Source organism: Drosophila miranda (assembly GCF_003369915.1).
Source record: "Drosophila miranda strain MSH22 chromosome Y unlocalized genomic scaffold, D.miranda_PacBio2.1 Contig_Y1_pilon, whole genome shotgun sequence".
Classification (NCBI taxonomy): Eukaryota; Metazoa; Arthropoda; class Insecta; order Diptera; family Drosophilidae; genus Drosophila; species Drosophila miranda.
This window is the reverse complement of record NW_022881603.1, coordinates 14,710,140-14,723,641: the sequence shown is the minus strand read 5'-3', so window position 1 is coordinate 14,723,641 and position 13,502 is coordinate 14,710,140. Positions and strand designations below refer to the sequence as shown.

Here is a 13,502-nt window from a genome sequence, read left to right as displayed (position 1 = left end):
AGCGGCGTCTGCCGGAGGAGAGCCATACTGACTTAGTATCGGGTATAACTGCAGAGTTGCGGTCTCCGCAGCAACTCACAACGTTCCCCCTCGTTTAATTTCAGCAGGTGCCAAAGAGCATTCTATGACGTCAACAGTGCGCATATTGAGCATTAGTTTAATTATAACCAAAGCCAGATGACTGCCCGGCGAGCAAAGAAACGATCAATTAATAATTCGCTAGCACATAATATCAGTCAGCGGCCAATTCTCAGTGCTCGCGGCAGCCCTACGGGACACACATTTTATTTCGCTCGCATTGTATCCAATCCTCCAATTGCGTAGTATGTATGTTCTGGGATAATCCATCATAGCACCGGACATTTCATGCACAAAAAACAAACTTGAACTTGAGCTTAAATCACTTCTAGCAGTGTGGTCCGAGGTCAAATCGGTGGTGGCAGGTAAGCGTGCGCCCGCTTAAAGCGTGCCTTCCAACTGCTGTCATCTGGTCTCAAGTAGTTTACGCTTTCAACTATGCCCGCTTGCAGCCTTCAACTTCTCCGGCGGCTATTTCAATCCGGTGTTGACCACCGCCCTCAAGTGGGGATGTCGCGGCCACACCAACTTCGAGCACATCATTGTCTACTGGATTGGTGCCTGTGTTGGTGCTGTGCTCTCGGTGCCGATCTACAAGCTGCCTATCGTTCGACGCTTCCTTCTCGGCGAGAATAAGCCAAAACAGGACTAGGAGCCCACACCCGGCATGGCTAGAAAAGGCAACGGGAAAGACAGGGCTTTCGCAAAGCTATAGTATACGTTGATATCTTTACCTTATGCACATGCACATTTGTTAGAATATTTCGATATTTCTATGATAATTTTTACAAATTAAAACCGATGGTAATCGTATTTTCCTTGTCAATGGAGTTTGAGCTGTTGTATCTGTATACTTTTCATATATTATAAGGATCTAACCGAGCCCTTTCTATACGCTCAAAATGGGCCTAGGTGAATATTGATGGAGGTGATGACACCCTAACTACAGCCCTTAAAACGCTGGAATGCAAGTCTGGGAATATAATTTCATATATAGAGGAATTGCCCAGATCTAAATTTTAATTATATCAAGGTAGTCTTGAAATTAACAACAGCTAAACAGAAAAACATTGCCAAAAAATTTCGAAAATTATTATAAACTGTGAAAATGATTCAGATCAAAAAGGTTTTTTGCCTTCTGGAGCTAAAATGGGGTATGTTACTTATTGGGATCGTGGAATTAATACTGTGTTCTATTCTCGGTGGGGTGTGCAGAGGTAAGTCGAGTACGTAATCTTAAACGTGTCTAAATCATATGTCTATATTTCAGGAATGCACGTGGATGTGGTTTACTATCTCAGCTTGATTGTCTCCATTCTTCACATTGTGGCCTGCGTCCTGCTAATTGTTTCCATTTTCGAGGTATGTGTCCTTGAGAAATCCTTAAGGTATGGCACGCATTATTGTAAACCACTCTTTGTCCTGTTATTTGCAGCCTAAGAAAGGGCTGGTTATTCTCTACTTGATAACTGGTATCATACGCTTAATTGTCCTTATAGTGGGCATAATTTGGTTGATCTGTTACGGTTTAGGTAATAAGGTACATAATTACCAACCAATCCACACAGAATCCATTATTGTCATGATCATATCTTTGGGTAAGCATGTTTATCATGTCATTTCTGGGAACAAAAAACCTGCATATCGCTATTCGGCCCACAGTTCTCACCGTGTACTTTTGGCTATGCGTCTACTCATGGTTCAAGAAACTCGGTGGCTCTACCCCAGTGGATTAATAAGTCGACCATCCTTGGAACTTGACAAACCATTCTCAATAGCCAATACTCGTCGAAATTCAATTGAAGTCTAATATTTTCTATAATTAAATTAAGCAGTCCTCGAAATATGTTCTTTATGTTTCTAGTATCCTGCACTCGATCAGGAAAAACACTTATTCGTTAGATGACACTCTGCCAATAGCAGAGTCGACTATACTGTCGACTGAGGAAATACATAAGCAGAGTCACATCCGTACCCCAACGCCACTAACACACCTGTTGACTTTGCGGTAAGCCAGAAATACATATTCGGATATTCCAGAACCATGGGACGTTGAAACTGGGACAGGAGCCAACTTCAAAAGCAACAAATCGAAACACTCGAATTTAAACAAGAGGATTTAGATAAATTCAAAAATTTATTAACAAACATGCACCACAGAACTACAGCTAGATCACTCCCTCACTTTACTTGTATGTACAAAGCACTTGCCCCATAGGCTTCGTCTCACATCTGGCGAGGCATCGACAGCAGGCCACCGGCGGCGGTGTCGCCCAGGAGCTGCCGCACCGTCTGCAATTCGTCGCGTAGGGCCAGCACCTGAGCCCGTAGAATGGAATTCTCCTGCTCGAGAAGAGCGGCCCGAAAGGCAATGCGATCCTCTCGGATCTTGCGGGCATCCCGTGACTTCGCCGCCTCGTTCGATGGTTCAACTCCATCAGTGGAAACTCCAGGGCCTGCAGGGCGTGGTTCGGCGGAGCGATGTACTCGAAGGCGGGCAGAGTGGAATTCTTGCCATTGATCAGGTTGGGAATACTGAGGCCTGGCAGACGTAGGCTATGACTGTGGCTGTGACCGTGACTGTGCGGGGCTCCAAAGGAATACAACGCTTTTTTCGGTTCAAGTTCCAGCTCCATCTCGCTATGAAGTGACAGGGTCTCGGTCACGTCCAGGATGGGCGATTTGCAGGGCGTCGGCGGCGGTGCCTGTGACTGAGCTGAAGGCGATGCGGGTGAATGCATCCCGGCCAACATTCTGGCGATAAGCCTCAGACTTCCGTTCGCGGCAACGTCCGCGGTGTGTCTGAAAGCGGAGCACTAAAAGGTGGATTCCTGGTCTGGTGACCACCTGCCTGGTCTGGTAATTATAGGTTCCTGTCACACAACCCCATCCGCATACCCCTGGCAACCCCACCACGGGCAGCCGATTTGGTTGGGGACCTCGGCTAAGTCCTAAGCCAGCCAAAACGCCCTCCCGTCTGATTCAACCAATCACGCAATGTTGACGGTAATTATTCGTCAAATACATGACAATTTTCCACGCCGACTGGCATTTATATTGCTGCCCGGTTACAAGGACTTCATATAACTGGTTAGTGGGACTACACCCACCCAGTCCCCGGCCTCAAGCAGCAGTCCACGGCAGTTGACCACATGTCGCCCTGATTTACACACCCGCCACAGCCACAGCCCCAGGTTATATAGGAGTTGACCAACTGTTATGCGGCGGAAGAGGTTACGGCAAGTGCAGGGGGCAGAGACTGAACTGGCCAATGGGAATGCCGAGTCATTTTATTATTTTATCTAATATTCATATAACGACAGTGTAGTGCAGTAGGGTTTTCCATATTGTTTCACTTAAACATAATCTAAGAAGTTACAATCCGCCTTGGCGTAGAAGTCCCGAAACGCTACTTTTACCGTCTTCCCGCACGAGTCTTCGTTCAACCCGAGTAGTTATTATATAGGCATTTTGCTATGGGACAGTGTTAGGTACACAAAGGAGGAATATAAATTATAGAGAAAGTAGAAAGGTTCAAGGGCATCGAAACCGTTTTTCAGGAAACACTTAAAAAATACCTCTAAACTATCACATTAGATTCATTGCAAAGGGATGACCTACCTGTTTGAGGGTTGTTTGAATCGTAACACGGGACCAATCGTAAAAACAGGTTCATTGACAATAAGAGGGAGGAGAGAGAATATAAATGAGCGAAGGATCGATTTGAGAGGATTTTACATGGTTGAGAAACAGGATTGAGATCGAAGTTAGTTCACATTATCACCGATAGGTGGCGCCACCAGGTAGGTCCTACCCTCAAACAGGTAGGTCATCCCTTTGCATACCTTTAGAGGTATTTTTTAAGTGTTTCCTGAAACACGGTTTCGATGCCCTTGAACCTTTCTATTTTCTCTATAATTTAAATTCCTCCTTTGTGTACCTAACACTGTCCCATAGCAAAATGCCTTTATAATAACTACTCACAGCTAACAGCTAATACATAAACTAGTAATCTTTTAACAACGATGGATGACCTTGAAATCATTTTTATCGATTCCCAACCGGAATCAACCATAAATCTGGACTCTCAGCCGAGCTCCGTAGACCTGTCCTTGATTTTTGCGATTAAGACCCAAACCTATCTCGAGAGCAACTTGACCTGGTTAAGTGACATTAAATGGGATGATGACGACGATGACCCAAGGAATAAAACGTCTAATAATGATAATCCAGCATACATTTTTCCGGATGATGACAACATTATCGATTTAGTAGATAATCAGGATGATGATAAAAGATCTCAACTCCAGGAACTACTTCGGGACGAAGATGATGATGACTTAATTGCTGCGGTAAAATTAGCTGAGGCGAAATTTTAATAATACGAATACATATTTATATAATAAGAATATTTTATGTATTTTTCTAAAAATAATATATACATATGTACATATATAATAAATATAACACATTTAACCACTATTTATTTTAAATGTTTTCTTTTTTACTTTTGATTGGTTGAATTTCACTTCCTCTTATTACAAGAGAATCATAGGATTCGTTTGAAACAGGTTTCTTCCAAGTGAGGATTACACAAAAGGAATAAGTGGATTTCAGGTAGAATACTGATGCTTTTGAATGAATTTATTGAGTCATTTTCACATCCTATTATACTTAGTTGGTAAATTTATGTAAAGGTATTTATATTTAAAAACGCACAGATTATTTCATTTTTGAATATTTATTTTATATTTTTCGCTTTAATTCCATGTTATGCTTAAATAAAATATGCATATTGAAGTCAATTCTCAACCAAAACAGTTCAGTTCCTGGACATAAGTAACATCGATAAAATGATGATTTTGATTTTGAATAACTAAAGTTGTGGATTTTTATGGTGTGTTTTTTCAGTTCATTGCGGGAACTAAAAGATGTTTTTAAATAACACAACTCGCAATGAAATGTCCTCATTTCGAAGTAAAAGTGAACTAACCTATCTCAGTAACTTACAGTTCTTATATAGGAAGTGATCAGCATATAAACAAAAATTCTATGCATTTTGTTCTGTTTATATAATTTTTTCATGTTGACGGTTATATAAGACCGAAAATGTAAATATAATATTTGAACCAATATACAGCAGTGTATCCATAATTCATCCCTTATTACTCAACAACCAATCAGACTTAAGACATCTGGCCATTACAGCTTTAAAACCATTTACTTATTATCACTCAACTACCAATCTGCTCAGATCACATTTGTATAAAATTGAAGGGGGTGTGGCGAAATTTGGACACGAAACGGTCAAGGTCCGATATCACAGGAGTGTGGATACCAAATTTGGTTGCTCTGGCTCTTATAGGTTTTGAGATCCTTGAACTCATATTTTGCAATTGGCAAAGCCGACCATGAAACCTGTGTGTTAGAGAGAGACAGAGCGAGAAAGAATGAAATTGTTTTCTTGATTCTGGCTATAATCATTAGTCGATCTGGTTCAGATTTTGCACTGTAGAAGATATGGTCATCCTCACCGATTCTGCGTTTTTGGTTTTATCGTATCTTTAAAAATGTGGATGCCACAGATTTTCGTCCTTTGTGGGGGCGGAAGTGGGCGGGGCGAAGTTTTGAAATATTTTTGTAGCAGTGACATATCACAGAAGTCTGGATACAAAACAACGTTGCTCTAGCTCTTATAGTCTTTGAGCACTAGGCGCTGAAGGGGACGGACAGACGGACAGACGGACGGACGGACAGACAGACAGGGCTCAATCGACTCGGCTATTGATGCTGATCAAGAATATATATACTTTATGGGGTCGGAAACGATTCCTTCTGGACGTTACACACATCCACTTTTACCACAAATCTAATATACCCCAATACTCATTTTGAGTATCGGGTATAACTAGAGGAAAATGAAAACGTTTTTTTAATTTCAACGGAGTCGCGATTTCCTTTAAAATCATATCGTGTTTAAATACTCAAATAAAAGTGAACAGATTGATTTAAAAGAGTTTTTTCATGATTGCTGTACGAGCTAAGTCCCTCCAACAGTTTTCCAGTGGAATCCGTCTACACAATTAAGACCTTCCTTAATCCGCTCGATGTAGTTCCTTGCTCGTTCGTTTTATTTCGTATGTCTCTTAAATCTAGTGATCATAATTCAGATCGTTTTGGCTCGATACTATTGATACATGATACTTTATATGTACATAATTTAACGCGCCAACTTCAAATTAATTCACAATTTTAGTAATATTTACATATTAATTCAAATTGTTAACCTTTATAAAGTAATTTAATCCTATATTCTATTAAGGGGCGTCAACATTCTCCCCACCTTGGAAGCTCCTTCCAACATTAAGTTCATCGGCATCTGTAGGCAGCGGGCAGAGCTTATGTACGTTGCGCTTAAATAATCCAGTCTTGGTCCTGAGTGTTACAACCCGAACTGCACCATCAGCTCCTGGGTGTAACTCTGCAACTCTTCCCAGCAGCCATTGTCCGGTACCACTGAGTTGTATGACTGAGTCGCGCATTTCTAGGCCCAGGGCCGAGACTATCCTAGCCGTCAGAAAATTTAATTGACTACCGGAATCTAACACGCACCTGCAATTGCGATATGATCCGTCTATAGCTTTGATTTGAACTACAGCGGTCGCAAGAAAGTTGGGGGATGATCTAGACAATAGGGAGCTATGCAGTGACTTTGGCTCTTGCAACTCCTGCCCTTTGAGCCCCGGCTCATTGGCAACAATAGGTATCTCTCGATGCAGAAGTTCATGATGCGGCTTGCTGCAAATCCTACATCGCGGACCATTACAGTTTCTAGTTGTATGTCGCTTGCTAAAACAAATCAGGCACAGCGAATGCTTCTTCGCCTCATGGTAACGTTGTACTGGTGATATTTCGTTAAACCTTTGACACCCTTTCAATCCATGGGTCCCAGGACAAACGTAGCAGCCATTGCTGCCTATTGTTGCAGCTAAGGTCGCATTTTTCATCTCACCTTTACCACTGGGTCGGGCTCCATTGCCTCGCCGAACTTCCCTATTTGCCATATTGACTCCTCTGTTTATCATAAACTGCGATAACAATGACCACGACGGTAACTTTTGGCAATCCCACTCAACTTCCCACCTATCCATTGTATCTTCATCAAGCTTTGTGCGAATCAGATGGAAAATTACTGCATCCAGAATCTCCTTATCGTCGCTTAGCTCCTGTACATGTGATTGCAGAATAACTGCCTTATTTTCATAGCGATCTTTCAATAATCGTAGTGCCTTGCGATAATTAGGCCCTGTTAATTCCAAACCCTCAATCGCACTTAACGGTCCAGCTCCTAACGATGATCTCAAATGAATAAATTTAGACAACTCATCCAATTCAGAGTCTGATTCTATTAGAGTAGCAAAGGTGTTGTACCAGCTGGTCCATTCCGTTAACTTTCCAGCGAACTCAGGCAGCTTTATCTTGGGAAGTCTCGATGAACGAGACCCCTGTGTGCTATTTAGAAGATCACCTACTATTGGACTGCCGCCGTCCCCTATTTCCAAGACAGCTTAGTAACTTGGCCTTTAATTCGCAATAAACCTCCTCAGCTTCATAGCGGCTTTCATATTCGCTGGCGTCCTCGCTATCGTGTTCAATTTTAGCCTGAATGTTGCAGAACTGATTAAAGTTTGTCTCAATTAGACTTAACCTGGCTTCCAGCTCCGCAGCCGTCATGGAGTCGCTATTTTTTTCGATATAGACCTTGTTACGGACAAAGGAATTCATTAACGCCGTTCGAGAAGTGAGCACCTCCGCATCTTTACCCTTTCTAGGTGCCATTTGCACTGACTATTTACACCGGTGTTACCCTTGACAATTTAACAATAAAAAATACTCAATATTGGCATGAGTAAGTAACACGGTACCAAGTTTAGCCACTCTATTCAATAATCGGCTAACTTTAAATTCTCACTACACTGCCCAATTCAATAATTGATCAACAATTGACCACTGTGCGCCACTGTACCAAAATGTGTACTTGCGCCCCAACGAACCGGCAGGCAAAGAAGAAACGACTACAAAGTTAAATCAATGTCAAATAGCAATTACTGTTCTTTAGGTGCCGGCTTGTAACTGCATATATATGCAAGTATGTATGTGCCTTGCTTCAACGTATAGCAGTGCACGCAATAGGCTGTATGTGTGTATGCAGATACCTAAGCGCTCAAGCTAACTGTAATTGTAATCTGCTTTGTACACGAGACTCCGCTTACAGAACAATTAAAGCGCAGAAGTCTAAAAGCCGCGACCACTTAACACTAAAACAATTTTATTGTTTTAAGACTATTCACACACATCGAATTGGAACTAAACATGCCTGCAAGAAATATTAGATGCTCAAAGCAGTTCACACTCACAATTCGATACCGAAGCCGTTGTCGCACTCGCCGTCAGCCAGACTCAGGGTGAAATATTTATTGAGTTCCAGTCGTGAACTCCATCCGGTAATTGAACCTTCTCCAAAGGTCCCTGCTCGGGCGCCAAATGTACGAGCTAAGTCCCTCCAACAGTTTTCCAGTGGAATCCGTCTACACAATTAAGACCTTCCTTAATCCGCTCGATGTAGTTCCTTGCTCGTTCGTTTTATTTCGTATGTCTCTTAAATCTAGTGATCATAATTCAGATCGTTTTGGCTCGATACTATTGATACTATCGATTGCGCTTCTTTATATGTACATAATGTAACGCGCCAACTTCAAATTAATTCACAATTTTAGTAATATTTACATATTAATTCAAATATTCAAATTGTTAGCCTTTATAAAGTAATTTAATCCTATATTCTATTAAGGGGCGTCAACAATTGCAAAAATGATATTATCAATTTATTGCGTCACTGCATGAGTGAGTACATATCCATAAAATACAATTTAAAAGTATATGGATTATACGTTAAAAACACTGATGATGAAAGCTTAACAGAAACAATGAAGCATTTCATTACTCCATACAAACCAATATATGAAAACGAGCTGATTGATGATCATCTAAATGATACCATAGAAAATTTGATAACTCTCAGCAGTGAATTCCAAGAGAAGGATTCAGGTTGGGCAATAAAGTGTTTTAAATATTTTGAACTTACCATGATAAAACTAGAGCATATCGCTGCAAACAGGATTATCCAAGCTCCCAAAAAAATTAAGTCACGAAATGCACTCATAAATGCTAAAAATGATGATGATTTTTATACCCGATACTCAAAATGAGTATTGGGGTATTGTTCGGGCCAGCCGCTGAAGAATAACCGTAACTTTAACATTATTATTGTATGAGCAGAGAGAGCCGCCTATGTTGTAAAAACGTTGACGTTCTGCAGAGCTGCTGCGCTCTCCCGCTAAGGGGGCTCTCGGCCGCCGCCACTTCGGCAACTACTTTGATCTGCTGCCGCCACTTCGGCAATCACTTTGATCTAACGCCGTCGTCTATAGTTTAGTTCTATGCTAACCCCTCTGCGCATTGGTTGCATATCGATCTCGCATAAGGTTTATCTGGCAATAGCAAGCAATCGGCTTCCGCTAAGCCACCAAGATTAAATACGAATTATAAAGTTTAACCCGAAATCTCTTTTCATTTTTGAAACACGTAGGTGCCAAAAAAGCTTGGCATCTCAAACTTTGGTGATATAAAACCATTGCTTAATCGCGTTCCGTTAAAACACTTATTATTTATACAATTTTTTGTTGTTGGGTAGTTTAACTACCAACAAATACATTTGGGTGCACGTTGAAAAACAGTTTAAAGTGCAAATTCAGTGAGAGTGCGGCTGGAATATTTATAGACAAATTCCGGTGCTTTAAGCGTCGAATTTCTCATTCTCTGCGCAGCTGCAGCCGCGGTTCTTGACTTTTCGTGTCTTGCATTCTCGCTCTCGCGTCTATACATCGTCGCTTAAGCGGTATTTCATTTTCCGTTGTTGTGTCGAATTGCACAACGGTTAACATGGACAACGATCCGAATACAGGCGCGGGCGGAAATATTGTGGTGGCTGATTCCAGACTGAGTCTGTATAAGCGTAAAAGTCAGTCATTATATGATCGATTGCACAGGCTTGGCGAATCCTTCGCGGGGATTAAAATCGATAAGCTGACCGCCGCGGAAGTCGAGGTGCGCCTTGATATGTTGGCAGAAATTCGAGAGGAATTTAATAAGGCCCATAATGAGTTGGAGGCTCTCGATCAAAACGAGATTGGGAGTGAGCTGCGCAAAATCTTCGATACTCTTTTCATATCGTTGAAAGCTGAGTTGCTGGCTGCTGTTGAAGTAAGCCGGTCACACGCCGCTGCCCATTCTACGACTCTGCCAAGCCATTCCGGACATAGTACCATCATCATGGCTCGCAAGCAGCGACTTCCTGAGCTGAAGGTGCCTAAATTTTCTGGTGGATACGTCGAGTTCTCGGATTTTATGGCAATGTTCAAATCGGTGATTGAAGCGGATGCGGATCTCAGTGACATCGAGAAATTCCAGCACCTTCGCTCTTGCCTCGCTGATGCGGCTTTGGATTCGGTTCGATCGTTAGAGCTCTCCAGTGCCAATTATCGTGCGGCTCTGGATATACTTAATAAACGCTTTAATAACAAAAGACTTGTTTTCCAGGCACACATCAAGAAGATTCTTGGGCTTAAGAGGGTAGACTCGCCTTCTGGCTTCGGGAGTTTTCGTATGCAGTCAATTTACACATGCGAGCGTTGCAGACATTGGGAACTGCTGAGGAGATTTCAGGATTCATGGTCATCAACATGCTGCTGCAGAAGTTGGATTCGAAGACGCAAACCAAATGGGAGGAGCAGAGGAATTCTTCGAATTCTTGCAGCAACGCTGCCAGAAAATGGAGCGGTTGGAATATGCTACAGCGACACACGCTAGTAGCGATCAGGTGGGAAAAAACCATTCCTATACGCAGGTTAAGAAAACGTTTGTAGCTTCCAACTCTTCCGCCGACCCGTCTGTATGCGTCTTTTGCCACTCAGCGGGCCATGGAATATACTCGTGCAAGATATTCGGAAATCTCTCACCGTTGCTGCGCCACAAAGAAGTGAAGAAGCTTTCCCTATGCTTCAATTGCCTAAAGCCGGGGCACCGGACCCGCGCATGCAATAGTGGAAAATGTCGAGTATGCGGCGGTAGGCATCATAGTTTGTTGCACTTCGATAGTATACAGCCCACAACACAAGGCTGCCCAGGATTTACTCCTCCCGATCTGGCCGTTCAACCGGACATTCTTTCCGTTTCTCAAAATTCTGCTAGCAGCTCGTCTCTACCTTCGTCTACCTCTCTTGCTGCCCAAGGTCTTCACTCTGATGTCGTGCTTCTGGCTACAGCCGTGGTTCTCGTAAAGAATCGGTCTGGCGTTTTAGTTCCTTGTCGTACCATCTTAGATTCAGGATCGCAGCTGCATCTCGTCACATCCAGGTTCGCCCAGCAGCTTCAGCTTAGGAGAACTCAATCGTCTGCACTTGTGTCTGGGCTGGGCGATACCAGCGTTTCTACTGAGGGATCCACCATAAGCATTTGTATGCATTCTCGCACCTCTGCTTACACAACTACACTTACTGCTCTCATCGCCCCCACAATTACCGAATATCAACCAAGTATGACAGTAAATGTATCCGATTGGCGTATTCCATCTAACATTCAGCTCGCTGATCCTGCATTTTTCAATCCTCAACGGGTTGATCTTCTCATTGGTGCGAGCGTTTTTTATGATCTCCTCTGCGTAGGGCAAATCAAACTCACCGATGGACTGCCTCTTCTGCAGAAGACCCGGCTTGGGTGGATCGTATCTGGCGGTCGACGAAAGGTATCAAGCTCGGCGCTTTTGGCTACGCACAATTGTCCAGATTCGATAGCTGAGATGGAAGCAAGGTTGGATAAAACTCTTCGTATGTTTTGGGAAGTCGAGAATTGTGTGGAGGCTGGTTTGAATACCAAATAAGAAGACGATTGTGAAGCACATTTCGTAAGCCACCTTTCACGGTTGCCATCCGGGGAGTATGCAGTTCGTCTGCCGCTAAATAATAATACTGATCGTTTAGGAGAATCTTATGCTCAGGCTTATCGACGGTTCATCAGTATGGAGCGAAAACTGGAGCGTAATCCTACACTCAAGGAGCGGTATTCCGCCTTTATGAGGGAGTACATTGATTTGCATCATATGCACCAAGTCAACCCTGATTCCCGTAGTCTCTGCAAATATTTCTTGCCTCATCACTGTGTCCTAAAGGAGGACAGTACGACGACAAAACTCCGTGTCGTTTTCGACGGATCCTATCACCTGTACCGCTCAGTTGGACTATCTGTGCTTAGCTTCGACGAGCTGCGCACTCTGATCTGTCAGATCACTGCAATTGTTAACTCTCGCCCTTTGCTCTCGCTTTTAGAAAATCCTGATGATTTAGACGTTTTGACTCCTGCTCATCTGCTTTTAGGCGGCCCCCATGAGCAAATCCTCGAGCCTGACCTAACGAAGCTGAACTACAATCGTCTGGATGGCTGGCAGCGGGTCACCCAACTACAGCAAATATTTTGGAGCCGTTGGCGCGAAGAGTATCTCACTCTTTTGCAAGAGCGCGCGAAGTGGCGTACCACCGCGCAAAACATCTGCAAGAACGACCTCGTTCTGGTGAAGGACGAAAATCTTCCTTTAATGCGTTGGCCACTGGCTAGAGTGGTCGATGTCGTTTTGGGCAAGGACGGAGTGTGTCGCGTCGCTGACCTGAAGACATCCTCAGGAAACATCAGGAGGGCCGTCAATCGGCTATGTTTGCTGCCCCTTAAGGAATCTGTTGAGAGACTAGCTCCCAACGGGGGGAGTATGTTCGGGCCAGCCGCTGAAGAATAACCGTAACTTTAACATTATTATTGTATGAGCAGAGAGAGCCGCCTATGTTGTAAAAACGTTGACGTTCTGCAGAGCTGCTGCGCTCTCCCGCTAAAGGGGCTCTCTGCCGCCGCCACTTCGGCAACTACTTTGATCTGCTGCCGCCACTTCGGCAATCACTTTGATCTAACGCCGTCGTCTATAGTTTAGTTCTATGCTAACCCCTCTGCGCATTGGTTGCATATCGATCTCGCATAAGGTTTATCTGGCAATAGCAAGCAATCGGCTTCCGCTAAGCCACCAAGATTAAATACGAATTATAAAGTTTAACCCGAAATCTCTTTTCATTTTTGAAACACATAGGTGCCAAAAAAAGTTGGGCATCTCAAACAGGTATATTAGATTTGTGGTAAAAGTGGATGTGTGTAACGTCCAGAAGGAATCGTTTCCGACCCCATAAAGTATATATATTCTGGATCAGCATCAATAGCCGAGTCGATTGAGCCCTGTCTGTCTGTCCGTCTGTCCGGCTGTCCGTCCG

At 43.2% G+C, this 13,502-nt stretch overlaps 2 protein-coding genes across 2 annotated transcripts; one reads left to right on the top strand and one right to left on the bottom strand.

The window, feature by feature from the left end:
- Positions 1–1,037: 1,037 nt before the first annotated feature.
- LOC117189359 lies at positions 1,038–2,063 on the top strand. The gene is made up of 4 exons (XM_033394492.1): positions 1,038–1,295; positions 1,349–1,440; positions 1,514–1,676; positions 1,741–2,063. The coding sequence occupies exons 1-4, from the start codon at positions 1,187–1,189 to the stop codon at positions 1,812–1,814; spliced, it is 438 nt and encodes a 145-aa protein (XP_033250383.1). The 5' UTR covers positions 1,038–1,186; the 3' UTR covers positions 1,815–2,063.
- A 241-nt stretch (positions 2,064–2,304) lies between these two features.
- LOC108160948 lies at positions 2,305–2,834 on the bottom strand. The gene is given in 2 exon segments (XM_017295239.2): positions 2,305–2,504; positions 2,507–2,834. Coding segments are annotated over 2 exon segments (525 nt in total). The 5' UTR covers positions 2,832–2,834.
- Between the last annotated feature and the right edge of the window lie 10,668 nt (positions 2,835–13,502).

What these genes read in the sequence shown, in the direction of transcription:
- LOC117189359 (XM_033394492.1), top strand. Translation starts at nt 1,187, where the DNA reads ATGATTCAGATCAAAAAGGTTTTTTGCCTTCTGGAGCTAAAATGGGGT. An exon ending in TCTCGGTGGGGTGTGCAGAG is followed by an intron (nt 1,296 to 1,348) that starts GTAAGTCGAGTA and finishes TCTATATTTCAG; the next exon opens with GAATGCACGTGGATGTGGTT. An exon ending in TAATTGTTTCCATTTTCGAG is followed by an intron (nt 1,441 to 1,513) that starts GTATGTGTCCTT and finishes TGTTATTTGCAG; the next exon opens with CCTAAGAAAGGGCTGGTTAT.